We start from the raw sequence: 13,081 nt of genomic DNA, 5'->3' as shown, positions 1-13,081 counted from the left end.
TGTAATACAAACCAGCGGCTGTGACTCTTTGATAATCATAGCTTGAGTTTTACCTCTCTGCTCTCTTTTCATTCATGACTTTCCATCCATCTTTACTTAAGATGTTTTATTCTTTTACATTGAAGCTAAAATCTGCAACTTCAGCATTGCCCTAAAGGTATGACTTTGCATTTATTCAAAAGTTTTACTTTCACATATGGCACAGTTTCTTAATCTCCCGTAACTACACACCACTGTGTTCCCTCTTCCTTGTGCAAAAACAAGCATTTATTCAACTAGCTCAAGGTTAAAATTAACCAAGGCTGGAAGGGAGGGAGGACAGTTCTAATTCAGAGCAGTTTTATGACTCAGTTTACTACACTGCTGCAAAAACACTTTTGCCGGCAGCATGGGGAGAAGAAGAGCAACCAAAACCATCCTTTTGATGGTGGTGCCAAGAGTGACCACAAAAGTTTGACTTGCTGTGTCAATCGTAAGATATTTCAATCTGAATCTTTCCACAAAGAACAGTCCCCAATATGGAGTGCCCCTTCTATTCTGTTGGCTTACTGATTTTTTGCCATTCGGTAAAATACGTAATCTTCCTCTGTTTTAACAATAAGCTGGTGACACAAAGACAGGAAAGGCGATTAAAACATGACCAGCTCAGCATCCTGAAGTTATCCTGTCCTATGCAAACCCAAAAAATAGCAGTGCTCAAGCAATGCTTTTTCCAATCTCTCAGCATTATGTGCTGTATCATTAATAAATTATCTTTCTTAAAGTACCTAATTTACAGAAATTAGTTATTTACCATTATGATTAGGTTGGGTTTGTCATGCTTTGATTTCTCGGAAGTATTTACTATAAAGTATCAGCATTGCTCTTAAATTAAAAAAAAAATAAAATCCTTCTTTATAAGAAGTTAATTGGGAGACCCATTCTGTGCAACTGGAACAGGTGCTATAGAAAGATTTGAAAGCATTTTACCTTCTTATATCACTGAAGTCCATATGGATCTCTTCCAAAAACAATGGTCTCATAGATATTGGGGCTAGCAAATGTCATATTTTTATATCATATTCTCATACAGATTAAGGAAATTGGGCCTGTATTACTACAGGAAAAAAAAAAAAAGGGGGGGGGGTTGGACTTAAATACCAAGAAATCTGGCTAAAATGCTACAGCTTCTACACTGTTACCTCCTTTTTTAAACATTTGTCCACAGGGATCTAGCACTGGTGACTGGTTGAGGAAAAAAACCCAAATCTAATACTTGCACTGCTAAGAGAGTAGAACAGAAGCTCCAGCCTTTGAATTAGTAGAATTCAGTATCTTAAACATGGATGCAAGACAAAAATTAACCAGATAGACAACCAGGAGAACAGATGAACAACCTCAGACTCTATCAGGTCCAAGAAAGATACTGCAGGCACAAGGAATGCTTCCGTCAGGAAAGCCCAGTCAAAAAAAATCAGTTTCATTGATTTCGAAAGCTTTTTGGGTTTTTTTGTCAAACAGAGTTCTCCTTCATCACAATGCTGAATGAAGAATTACTTTAATAAAGAGATGACCAAAAACCTTACAGATACTACAAAAAGAAAGGAAGACATTTCAAGATAGAAGAGCCCAGGGCATTGTCCAAATCTCAGCAGACAGGCACCAAACCTATGCCAGGGAATCCTAGAAAGGTATTCTCCACTCATTCGGGTCTACCAGTAAAAACTAGTGTATACAGAAGATATCACAATATAACATTTACACAGTCATTTTTAGTATGTAGACACACACAGATGCCCAGGATAGTGAAAAGTCAAAAACCTAGAAAGCTATCACCACTTGTGTATATCATAGATGCCAGTAGCTAAGATAAAAATCAGAGCACTCCAGGAGGGGAGCTTCTCGCCATCCCCATAGCATGGTTGAGGATTTGTGGCTTTAAGTCCTTAATGTTGACAAAGACCAAAAAAAAAAAAAAATTTGCTGGAACAATACCAGACTTTATGATTAATTTCACAGATTATGACTAAGGTAAAGAAAAAAGAAAGAGGAAGGGTATCAGTTCATGAACTTCTGCTGAAAAACAGCCCTCAACTACCCTTACTATTCTTTCAGAATCTCCTCACTGCTATTCAATTTATCTGGACAACTTTCCCAAACTTATCTAACTTAAGGTTATTATTAAACTTGTTATAAAATGTTGGAGAAAAAATAAATCCCATTTGTTCAATGTATGATATGTTGTGCATTTGATAAAACTATGTGCACAGCTTAACATTTTCAGCATTTCTCCTTCTGCTTGCATTGAATTTTCAGTTCATTCCCTACTTACATTTTTTCAGCTGGCTAAGTAAGAAATGAATAATGTTTCTCTCAGTGTATCTTCCTCACACCATGCAGCCCCCAATCTCTCAATGAAAAACACCTTTTGTTTTTACTTACTACACAGGGATAAGCAAAATTAAGAAAAACATACAAATGCAATTTTTGGTCAGAACATAGAAAAAAAATCTTTATGGCTCCTCATCTCTCCTTGGCCTACTAGCAACAGCAATTTGCTATTAGAAGAAGCCAGGGGTTTAAAAAGAAGTTCTACTCCTTCACACATTTCAGCTGAGAAGAGACGGCAATGTCGGTGGGGTTGGCCTGCAGGGGAAGCCACAATCAGACAGATCTTTGAGACCAGCAGCAGCAATAAAAACCTGTTGGTATTCACACAGAAAAAAAGTTCTGTGGCATAGGTACTTGGTAGTCTCTCTCGACCTAATGCAATACTTATTTCCAGTAAACCATCACCAGTTACATAAAGACACACATTTAGCAGTGATCACTCAGCCCAGGGAAACACCAACAACATCAAGAAATGTACAGGTTTTAAACAGATTATACCTCTTACACAGGAAGAACACCCTTTTATTATCAAGCATGTAATGTCTATTCGATAAATAACTTCTTACACACCTTTAATTTTTCTCTTCTTCACTTCCATTATCTAAAAGGAGCTAAAATGTGATGTTTGTTTACCAGCATTGATAAAACAGATCATTCCCAAATGTGTTCATCAATTACCATCAACTAACAGCAAGTTACTTTTGGATTACTCTCATTTGCCTGAAGAAGGACATAGACGATCGGGACCAAGAAGCAAAAATTATCAGTAGCTCAAAAACTGTGGATAAAATACAAATAATTCGGGAGACAAAATTCCCAAACAGATTATAATCTTAAATACTGTCATCTGCTGAGTAAAACCGAAGTACGTGGCTTTATGCTTACTTTGCTTCAAGAACTGATGTGAAAAATGTACTCAATTTACCTATCTAGGCATTTCCCCCCTAAATCACTCTGCCAGCTGCAAAAATTATTTCCTCCGAATCCACCTGGCCTTATTAAAAATTCTGCCAGCACATAGTTTATATGCAAGCATGGTCATCCTTGCTGTGTACACGTGTCACCACAGCAATACATACACAGCCTCCCTCCTTTGACACAGCGCAGTATCAGCCCCTGAGCATTCTCCTACCCAGCACCATATCCCTGCAGACCTAGCTGTGCTCGGCTTCAGAGCGAGCTCCCCACCCCACTCCACTCTTCCTAGACTTACTAAACATGCCCAAGCCCGATGCAGTACATTTGGAGGACCATTACTGTCAGCATTGCTATGCCAGTGCTGCCCAGATCACCTCCTCTAGCAGCCTCACGCAGCACACGTAATAGCACAGGTTTAAAAAGAGACATCTCACACAGATAAGTATTTTCCAAACATCAAGCTCCAGCTCCTGAAATCTAGCTGACATAGAAGGCAAATGAGAACTAACCTTATTCTCCTGCAAAACCTTACCAGTGTGGTGCTGAGTACTATAAACATGCTGTTCAGAAAAGGGCATTTTTTTCTGCATAGCAGATTAAGTACATCTACTTAAGAGAGAGTTTTAAACTCTAATTTTAAAAAAAACCAAACCAAAACAAAATCAAGACTTGAAAAATCTCTGTCAAGTTTAAAAACTCAGAAAAAAATTATCAGAAATTATAATTGGAAATCATGGGGAAAAATACTGTGCCTTTCTTCAAGGCTCTTGCAGGTTACAATGAAACACAGTTAAACAGCTGACAGCAAACTATATTTTGACAATGTGAGATGATTATGTCTGGGCATTTATCTTCCCATCCTTCCTATCTGCAGTTCACAAGCTGCTGTTTTGTGTTCCACTACTGCTTTTTCAATGCTTATTTTCTTCTCTCTCACAGGTCTCCTCTATGCTTCTCACTCTTCCCGAACAGCATCCTGTCCACTCAATGGCATCACCATTTCTTTAGCTACCTTCTTACTCCCCCTCCTCACTACATTATCACACATACACACCCACAACTTTGTGTAGGAAAAATTGAAAGTTTAACAACTAATAGCTATAGGCTAAAAGGAAAATAGTGGGAAGAGTAGGGTTCTGGAGAGGGATCCACAGTTCCAACTGAGGAGCCAAACCAATTGCTCAATTACAGGTAAGCACCAGGTTTATCTCCTGCTACGAAAAGACTGAAATTCAAAACTTATGACTGCTAGGAAAAAAACCTCCTCTCCTGCATGCTCATTGCTCTCCCCAGCGACACAGACTTTGGATCCCATATTGCTGCTGCAGCTCACAGTTCTCCCAAAATGCAAGAAAACAAGCTTTATTTAATTCCTGTTAATTTCTCTCCTGCCCAAAATTAACTTCAATGGAAATTGAGAAATAAAGTAAAATTTTAATCTCAAGCACAGGAAAAGTAATGATCAAAGCAAGCAATGGAATTGTCTGGGCAGATTTAAGAAGCTTTGGTTGACGTGTTCTAAATAATCTCAAGAAGCAGTTATGCACGAAGCTTTAGTTTCTGCTGGAATTATTTACAAAAACTAAAATCAACTGGCTTGCTGTTGAAAGAAATGGACTACTCAGCCCTAAAAGTCAAGGAACAATAGAATTTTATCAACATTTTGAAAAATTACTGCATTTCACCATTTCTTTATACCCACAGTGCCTAAATACTTCACCATTAACAACACTAGCACTAACGTTGGTTCTGAACAGTCTAGTACAGTGCATCGAAACGGGAAAGGTTCTCCATTGTTGCTTTCCTGTTATTGTTAAAAACTGAAAGCTTTCTCATCAGGAAGGTCTTTTCCTTCGTAATCTACTTGGAAATGAAAATAAACAGACTTCATCCCCTCTGGCTGTGCGCAGACAATTCCTGCTTTAAATAAAAAAGCCCCACCACCAAACCCGAACATCTATCAAATCCTGGAAAATGCTTCAACAATACCATTCCCTTCATCGCAGAGACATACCCGTGTATCCCAGCTGCTGTCTCTGTCCTGTTGCTCAGCAGTGACCCTGTGCCACTTAGCCGATCCTGCCGGCGTTGATAAAGTTTGGAGGATGCCAGCCCCCGAAGCCTCAGGCCAGCCATGGCACCCAGTGCCACTGAGAAGGGGGATGCAGAGAGACAACTGGAGCGAGCACTAGCAACACTGATACTCAGTGAGTCACCTTCCTTTTGGGAGTTGCCTTTACGTTTTAGAAGAGCTAAAGCAGGATGCATAGACCGCTGCTCGAGCATTGTTTCTTACAATTCGTCTGCCATTCTGCTACAGTCTTAAAGACCAGACAACCTCTTTCCTGTATTCCACTAGTAATTACCTATTTAAGCCAGCACACTAGGAGTCTACATCAGCAACTCATTCTGTGTTAGACTTGCATAATGTATCTGTATAAATTTCGTAAGTGAGATTAAAAAAACAAGTCCTCACATAATGAATCCACTTAATTCAAGAAGACTTTCTGATCAAAGCAACAGAGAAATACAGGAAATCAAAACAGATTACTGGATCTCTTGACAATGAACACTTTAGTTTACTGCAGATGAGTATCTGACCCTGGCATCTCTAAGGTGGTTGCCTGCAGGCTGCTGCATCACACAATGTCCCGAGGATACTGCAAACAACAGAACTCTTCCTTCCATTTGGATAACGCATATTCCATGAAACAAAACCATGAAGACTTTTGCTCTCCGGACACACTCCAGCCTGCAGAAGTGGCATGCGGTGGAGGGTCAGGAAGCAGAGAGAAGGAACATACTTGGCATTCCAGCCTCCAGAGCTCTCTGGTGGGAACTGAACAGGGCCTTCTCACAGGAGTTGGTCCTTTCTACCACTCCCCCTCTCCACCCACCCCTGCGAGAGAAAAAACAGGATCACATGGCACAAATGACTCTGGCCCGGTGTAGGGGGTGTAGAAAGAGTAAAAATTTGAGAATACAGAAGTCAGTTTTTAAGAGAACAAAGGGAAAGAGTGGAGGATGGGAGCATCTGAGTCAGTGTCATTTGATCAGTATTGCCATGAAAAACATCTCAAGAGTCATTAACAACAAATTATTTTCTAGTAAATTATTAAAAAAATAGAATTTTTGTAGCATGAGAGCAAAATATATTCCATGACTACAGCCTGGCAAGCTATAAAGGAGAAAAAGGAGAAAGGAGAAGTGATGACTGCGTAAGTACTAAATGAGTATTAACAGCAGACATCCCTTCTGTCCTTTAAAGAAACAACAAAGGGTTTACTGGGACCCAGCAGAACAGACACAAATAAAGAACATCATACTTTCAAACCCAGAAATCAGTAACCTCAAAATCTTCAGTTCACCCCACATTTCATTGGGAGTTTCAGGCTCCTGACCTCTGACAGCAATCTGCCACTATCCTTTCCTCTCAGACTGTATGTGTGCTTTATCCACTTCTACTTTATGATGTAAATGGAACAGAAGAAGAAAAATGTCACCGATACTGGGTGTTTTTGCTGACCTTTTAAATTTTAGAGCAATAAAACACTTTTAAAATGTAATATTAAATCACCTTTTTACTTTTAGCACAGAGCAAAATATTAAACCACCACAACATTAATCTCCCTTAACCTCAAGCAATCTGGCTAAAAATCTCCTTCTCTCCCAAACGCCTAAGTTTTTACCCTTCTGACTCATATGGCATGATTTTATTGGTTTTTAAATAACCACTCTTCCACAGAGAAGTAGGACTCTTTTCTTAAAAAGGGAAGATGAGGGGATTGAAGGAAAAAACATCAAAACAATAACCATGCTGTCTTCCCATCCCTCAACACAAGCTTGCTCACTCACTCCTCTCTCTCTGCCTCACACATAAAGAGTGAAAATGCATGGTTTTGTTTTTCTTGCCATTTTGACAGATCGCTTTTAAGAGACAGGGTTGATGCCAAAATCTTACAGCTGGGTACTTTCTGGGCCAAAGCAGAGAAGAAAGCAGCTAGACTTCTTTTAGGCATTAACGAGCAGTTCTCCTCAGAGAAGCACCTCTATGTGCCCAGAACAGACTACTAAGGACCTTCCAAAGTTAAATTTATCTAGAGAGCCTCAGAGAGCAGATTTAGATGGAAAGATAATAAGATTAAAAACACATTTTTCAACCCAGAAGAGTAGAAATGACTGCTTATAACTCAGAGAGATGAGACATTTCTTAGTTTGATGCAGGTACTTTCTAGTCAGCGCCAAGAACCTTTCTTAGTATTATCAACCTTTATACTCCCTCCTCCTTCAAACCATGTTATTTGCAATTGCTTCATAAAATGGAGCACATGCACAGCAGCAGCTCTCTACTGAATTACAAAGCATCTAGTCAAATGCTAGCCTAATCGAAAATAATATACTCTTATTTCTTACCTCAACTGGATTAGGAACAATCAATAAGCGTATCTGTAAATGCAGCTGTTCTTCTTTTGTTGACTGCAGGAAGTACATAGGCGTATCCAGATCCCAATTAGAGCAAGTATAGTGATAACAAAAATTTCTTACAAAAATAATTATGCCCTGAAACATGCACTTAGGAAACATTTTTCCTTGGGCTTTGTATCAGATTAATTTCTAAAGGCAATATAAAACAGCACAGGCATTTTTTACCTTTATGTTTTCTAATCAACACCACAGCAGTGAAGTCTTAAAAGAAATTATCTTCAATTCTGTTTATTTTCTACTTTGGGCATTTGACAATGTTTTGTTCACTGGTCATTCACTGATCCTCTTTCTTAGGAATAAGTCCATCAAAAACAACAAAGAAAATCGGGCAAAACACAGTATCAAAAAAAAACCCCAAAACCCGCAACAAAAAACCAACAACCAACCCTCCCCCAAACCCCAACAATCCTCAAAAAGGCAAAAATCAAACTGGAGAGATGGACCAAATGCATCACACACAAATTATAGAAGCAGTCTTCTCTTGTTTATGGGTAAAGAAGCACCATAATATAGTTCTAAAGGCACCAAAAATAACCTAAATTGTATTTCTCAACACTGTAAAATATAGAAAGGCTGCTTAGAAACATACTATTTTTATACCTAACACATTACATCCTATTTTTTTATTTCCAAATGTAGTTAAACAACAGGTAACTTAATAAAACTAAAATACACATATATCTTTAATTTCTTCCTGTCCTATTATCTTTGGCTCTGAGTTGGAACAGATATAGTCAAAGAAAGGGTGATTTTTATTTTTTTTTTAAGTTAAAAGCATCCCTTTAAACCATAGACTGCTCTTGAAATGAGGGACTGTAACAGGCACTTTAGTCAAGACACATAGAAGTAAAATAGCTTAGCCAAGACGTGGCAGCCAGAATTACTACTTGCAAATTCCTATGATCTACTTACCAGTTTTCTCTAACAAAACACAATCCTCACATTGTAACAATGTAACTCGTGATAAATGTAATATTTCAATTTAATTTGCTAAATAGTCACCTCTTATTAATAATTTTCTGCTATGAATACACAGAAGTGCACATCTTTTTTTGTATTTTCCGGAATTATATTCTTCCCTAATGCTAAAAAACAGTAAATCAAATCACTGCAGCTATTTAAATTCAGGAGACATGCAGCTAAATGGAACAGAACACTTAAAAATGAAAATGGAGTTATTTGTCATCTATCTTAATTACTAATAATGCATCAGCAATCACAGTACCTAGAAGTGAGTCCTTTTGTGTTTCTATTTTACAAGAAAGGCAAAGTGAAAAAGAATAATGTGTCAGCACCTCGTGTTCTCCAGTCTTCCTTGCTTTAACACACTGTAACACAGCAAAATCATTCCCTTCCCTGTGTCAACAGTTTCGAGACCAGAAGCACATTTATGTCACGTTCCTGGCTCTGGAAGGTTCCCATTGATTGATATTGTGGGGATGCTCCAGCTGTTAAAAAGTTCATCTCCTTCCAGAACCCTGAAAACCCTGACTCTCAAAAGCTGCAGAACATTTGATTACATAATATTGACAGTTTTAAGAAATACCACATAAAAAACATCGAACAACATCTGGCCACAGTTGAGTAGAGTGACCTGCAGGTGGATCTAAGGAAGTAGGTTCCCGATGCTGAATTCTTTCTAATGAGTTAGGAGTCTGTCCCAGCCTGAAAACAGCGCTAAACATGGTGCTTGTCAAATGGCATCAGTCATGCAAGGTGCTGAGCAGTGCAAAGTTTCACAGACACCGAAAAGTATAGGTTTTGTTCTGCTGGGAAACTGCTACCCTGAATGGATTATACTATTACTGAGGAAAAAGTCAGCTGAATTACAGCTGTGATAAATGTCTCTGATAGAAAAGGTAATCATTTTGTCGTAGGAATGGCAGCAGGCAGAAATTTAGAAATTTTCTTGTTGATAGACTCTCCAGGACAAACATTTCTGAAAACATTAAATAACACTTGCATTCACTTTTCAAAACTAAAGCCAAGGCCTGCTCATTTTAACAACCCTCTGAAGTACATCTGGGGAAAAGGAGACAGAAATCCTGCATTACTTTGAAGAACTGCACACTCTGCAGCATCTCAACTACCTTGGAACCCTCCACCAAGCCTCATGCTTCACATCAGAGCTTCTCACTGAATATAGTGTTGTACCTTAACAGGCAAGTTTCTGAGGAAGCACGAAGACAGCAAGGATTACTGTCCACATGCATTTCCCACTGTCCTCTGCAGCTGAGTGACTTCACCTGAGGTAAACATGTCATTCTAACCAGTACTACACCACGGTTCTATAAAAATAAAATCAGCTGGGTTCATGCAGCCACAATTCTCCCTGGGTCCTCCCCATCTTGTCCCCATTTAGGAGATGCATGGGTATCGATGACCTGTGAACATTTAAGACTCTTGAGTCTTCCTCTAATTGTAAGGAAATTAATGTAAACTGGTAAATACACACGTATTTCACATGTCAGAAGAAAAAAAAAGGGACCATTAAGACAGAAAAGACAAAGTTATCTAACGACAGAAGGCAAAAATCAAAAGTGTTTTGAGCATGTACCCATCAACATCAACTTGTCATCACAGAGAGCAAAAGTAACACTCACCCAAATCACAGATGAGGCTATAACAATTATTCAACACGTTCTCATACCTAACAACCCACCAAACATGATCTACGTCAAATAATCATAAGCTGCATAATACAAACATCAAGACTTTACACAAAAGAAAAATGAATACTTATTCACAAAATACTCCAGATCCACTTCAGTATTCCTATTCATGAAGAGCAATGCCTCAGAGAATTACAATCACGACAGCGGGCTTCAGGAGGATGACTATCCTAAGAAAGGCACCCTACTAATTTTAATATTACTTCTTCATGCTTTTCATCTTCACGACATTGTACAAAAGCAAACTTATTTTCACGAAGTGCTTTATAACGTCTGGGTTTTATTTTACAGATGGGAGAACAAAGTGATCGGAGACACTAAAGCACTGTGCAAACCCTCAGAAGATGCCAGTAAAAGCTTTCCCCACCGCTTTTCTCATTTACATCTGTCAATTAGGTGACTTTACAGAGTTCTCCAGCGTCAGTCAGCGTGGGAGGAGACTCAAGCTCCAGATTTAAACTCTTGGAACATGTAACTCCCAGGCCAGCCCGAAGAAGAGGAGCCTGAATGTGCGGGCAGAGGGGCAGCGTGGAGCGCAGGGGGGCGGCGGTGCGGGGCACGGCGGTGCGGGGCACGGCGGGAGCAGGCTGCCAGCGCCCGAGCCGCACCACCCGGCTGCAGGGAGCCTGGCTGCTGGGCGGGCACTGCTCAGATCCACAGTGCTCCTTCCCAACTCCGCTTCTGGTCTTCCCAGCGCCCTTCGCTGCGTCCCGGGGCAGGGGTAAGGCACAGCGCAGCAGCCCTTCCACGAGGGCAAGTTTCCGACCGTACAATGGCACGGCGGGAGCTGGGCTCCCCCGGCCCCAGCGTGCCCCGCTCCGCCTGAACCTCACAGGAGGAAAAGCTCCTCTCCCCGGACCGCTTCCCACCGGGCACACCGCTGTTCCACCCGGGGCAAACAGAGCGCCGCAGGGGCGGCGAAGGCAGGGACAGCCCACCGGGGCGCGGGACCGACCCCCGCCCGCCGGCCGGGCTCCCCGGGCCTCCCCCCTCCCCGGCCTTACCTGCCCGTCATGGCGGCGCGCCCCGGCCGGCGCCGGGCTGTGGCGGAGGGGCTGCGAGGCGGCACACGCGGCTCGGCTCGGCGGCTCCAGCCCCAGCGAGCCCCGGCGGGCAGCAGAAACCCCGCCCCGGCCCGGCGGCGGCCCGGGCCCCCTGGACGTGGGCGGGAGCCGCAGCCCCCGGTGACTCAGGGCAGCCCCCCCCCGGCCCCGCGCATACTTTTCCTATAAAGGGAAAGAAACAGCGAGTAACGAAGCGGGGAGCGGGCCCGCCTCCCGGCCGCGGCGCGGGGACCCGGCGGCTCTGGGGCACGGCCCCGTCGCCCCCGGGAGTACACACTCAGGCAGCCGCTGTGAGCCTGGGAGGGGAGAGGGCAGAGGCTGGCGGTGCGGTTTTATGACGAGGCCGTTACCCGGTGCACAGTTATATCTGACACACACCTCACTGAGGTGACGCTTTCTCCCGTGAACAAAGAAGCCACGCTTCCTGCCCGCAGTTACACTCATTGCACATCCCCACGGCGAGGGGAAAACAACTTCCCAGCGTGTTTTGCCCTCAGGGCAGCAGAAGACACCTCTGGAAGACTATCCTTCTAGATCACTCTTCCAGAGGAGGACCCCTCCAAGCGTGACGCTTTTGGTAACATCTAATCCCTTCCTGCCCATGATCAAACTTTGTCTTGAGCACGTAGAAGAGTTTTATGTTTGCTGACATGTATCAATATATAACGTATCAATGCTAAAGTGATCCACCAAATGGGACAGCGAGTTTCTGACCAGAAGCGATTTCAAACTTTATTTGCATCTTGTAAGGCAGCCTAGTATGATGTGACTCACCATTGCTATGGATATTGTTGCAAGCTTGGGACTGATGATGGAAAGTCTGTGTTCTCTCTGTTTCCTGGTGTCCAAACATCTCGTTTTTCAGCCCTGCAGTAAACATTTAGAATCATAAAGGTTAAATTAGTATTTGGTATTTTTATTACTTATTTAAACTAGGGTGAAGACTTGAGTTAGATGTTCTTATTTTGGTTTAATGGTTGATTGAAGAAAGGGTAATCTTATTAATAAGCAGCCAACAATTTAACAGATTTGGTTGAGCGCACAGTAATAAACAGACTAAGAGCTTCTTACTCATCCTCTGCATCTCTCCTGTTGCAGTGGTTTCTGGGTGCCAACGCATAATGTTAGAGAGAAGCAGAGATTACTTGGACTGGCTGTGTGAGGAGACCCCAGGTGCTGCCAGGGGTGTCGGGAGGAGCACAACGCAGGGCAGCGCTCGACCTCGAGCGACCTCCTGGCCACCGGGCCCTCACCCTGGGCAAGTCTTCCCCTCGCCTCCTGCGTCCCATGGGGGCTAACTGTGAAGGGTATCCGTCTCAAATATCACCGTTCTCTTACCAAGCTACATTCTGAAGTGATACCATCTTCTTTCCAGCTGCTGAAACCACAACCTGTTACCGCTCGCAGCTGCCAAGCCCTTTCGGTCGCTTCACGCGGAGCAGCCGAAGCGGGCTCTCCTGCCAGCAGCGACATGGCCGCCCCCGGCATCCTGCTCGACAAGCTTCCCCACTCCCTCCGCCACATAAATCTGTCTTTCCTTTAAAACCACGAGCAGGCGAGGCGCGGCAGTTG

At 42.3% G+C, this 13,081-nt stretch overlaps 1 protein-coding gene across 4 annotated transcripts in view; it reads right to left on the bottom strand.

Annotated features, from left to right (window-relative positions):
* Positions 1–13,081, bottom strand: part of LIMS2 (LIM zinc finger domain containing 2) — a 35,385-nt gene that overhangs the window by 21,982 nt on the left and 322 nt on the right. Inside the window, exons 1-2 of one of the 4 annotated variants that reach the window (XM_074877825.1) lie at positions 12,848–13,061; positions 12,284–12,376 (exon numbers count right to left, since the gene is read on the bottom strand). Coding sequence is in view for 2 of the 4 variants with exons in the window: in XM_074877821.1 (XP_074733922.1) it covers positions 11,450–11,460 (11 nt within the window). In the remaining 2 variants the exon portion in view is untranslated. Of the gene's footprint in view, positions 1–11,449; positions 12,377–12,847; positions 13,062–13,081 lie in introns of those variants that run through there. The other 3 variants (XM_074877821.1, XM_074877823.1, XM_074877826.1) reach the window with 3 other exon arrangements.

Source organism: Strix uralensis, chromosome 9 (genome assembly GCF_047716275.1).
Source record: "Strix uralensis isolate ZFMK-TIS-50842 chromosome 9, bStrUra1, whole genome shotgun sequence".
In the NCBI taxonomy this organism is placed as follows: Eukaryota; Metazoa; Chordata; class Aves; order Strigiformes; family Strigidae; genus Strix; species Strix uralensis.
This window is presented reverse-complemented; position numbering and strand designations above follow the sequence as displayed.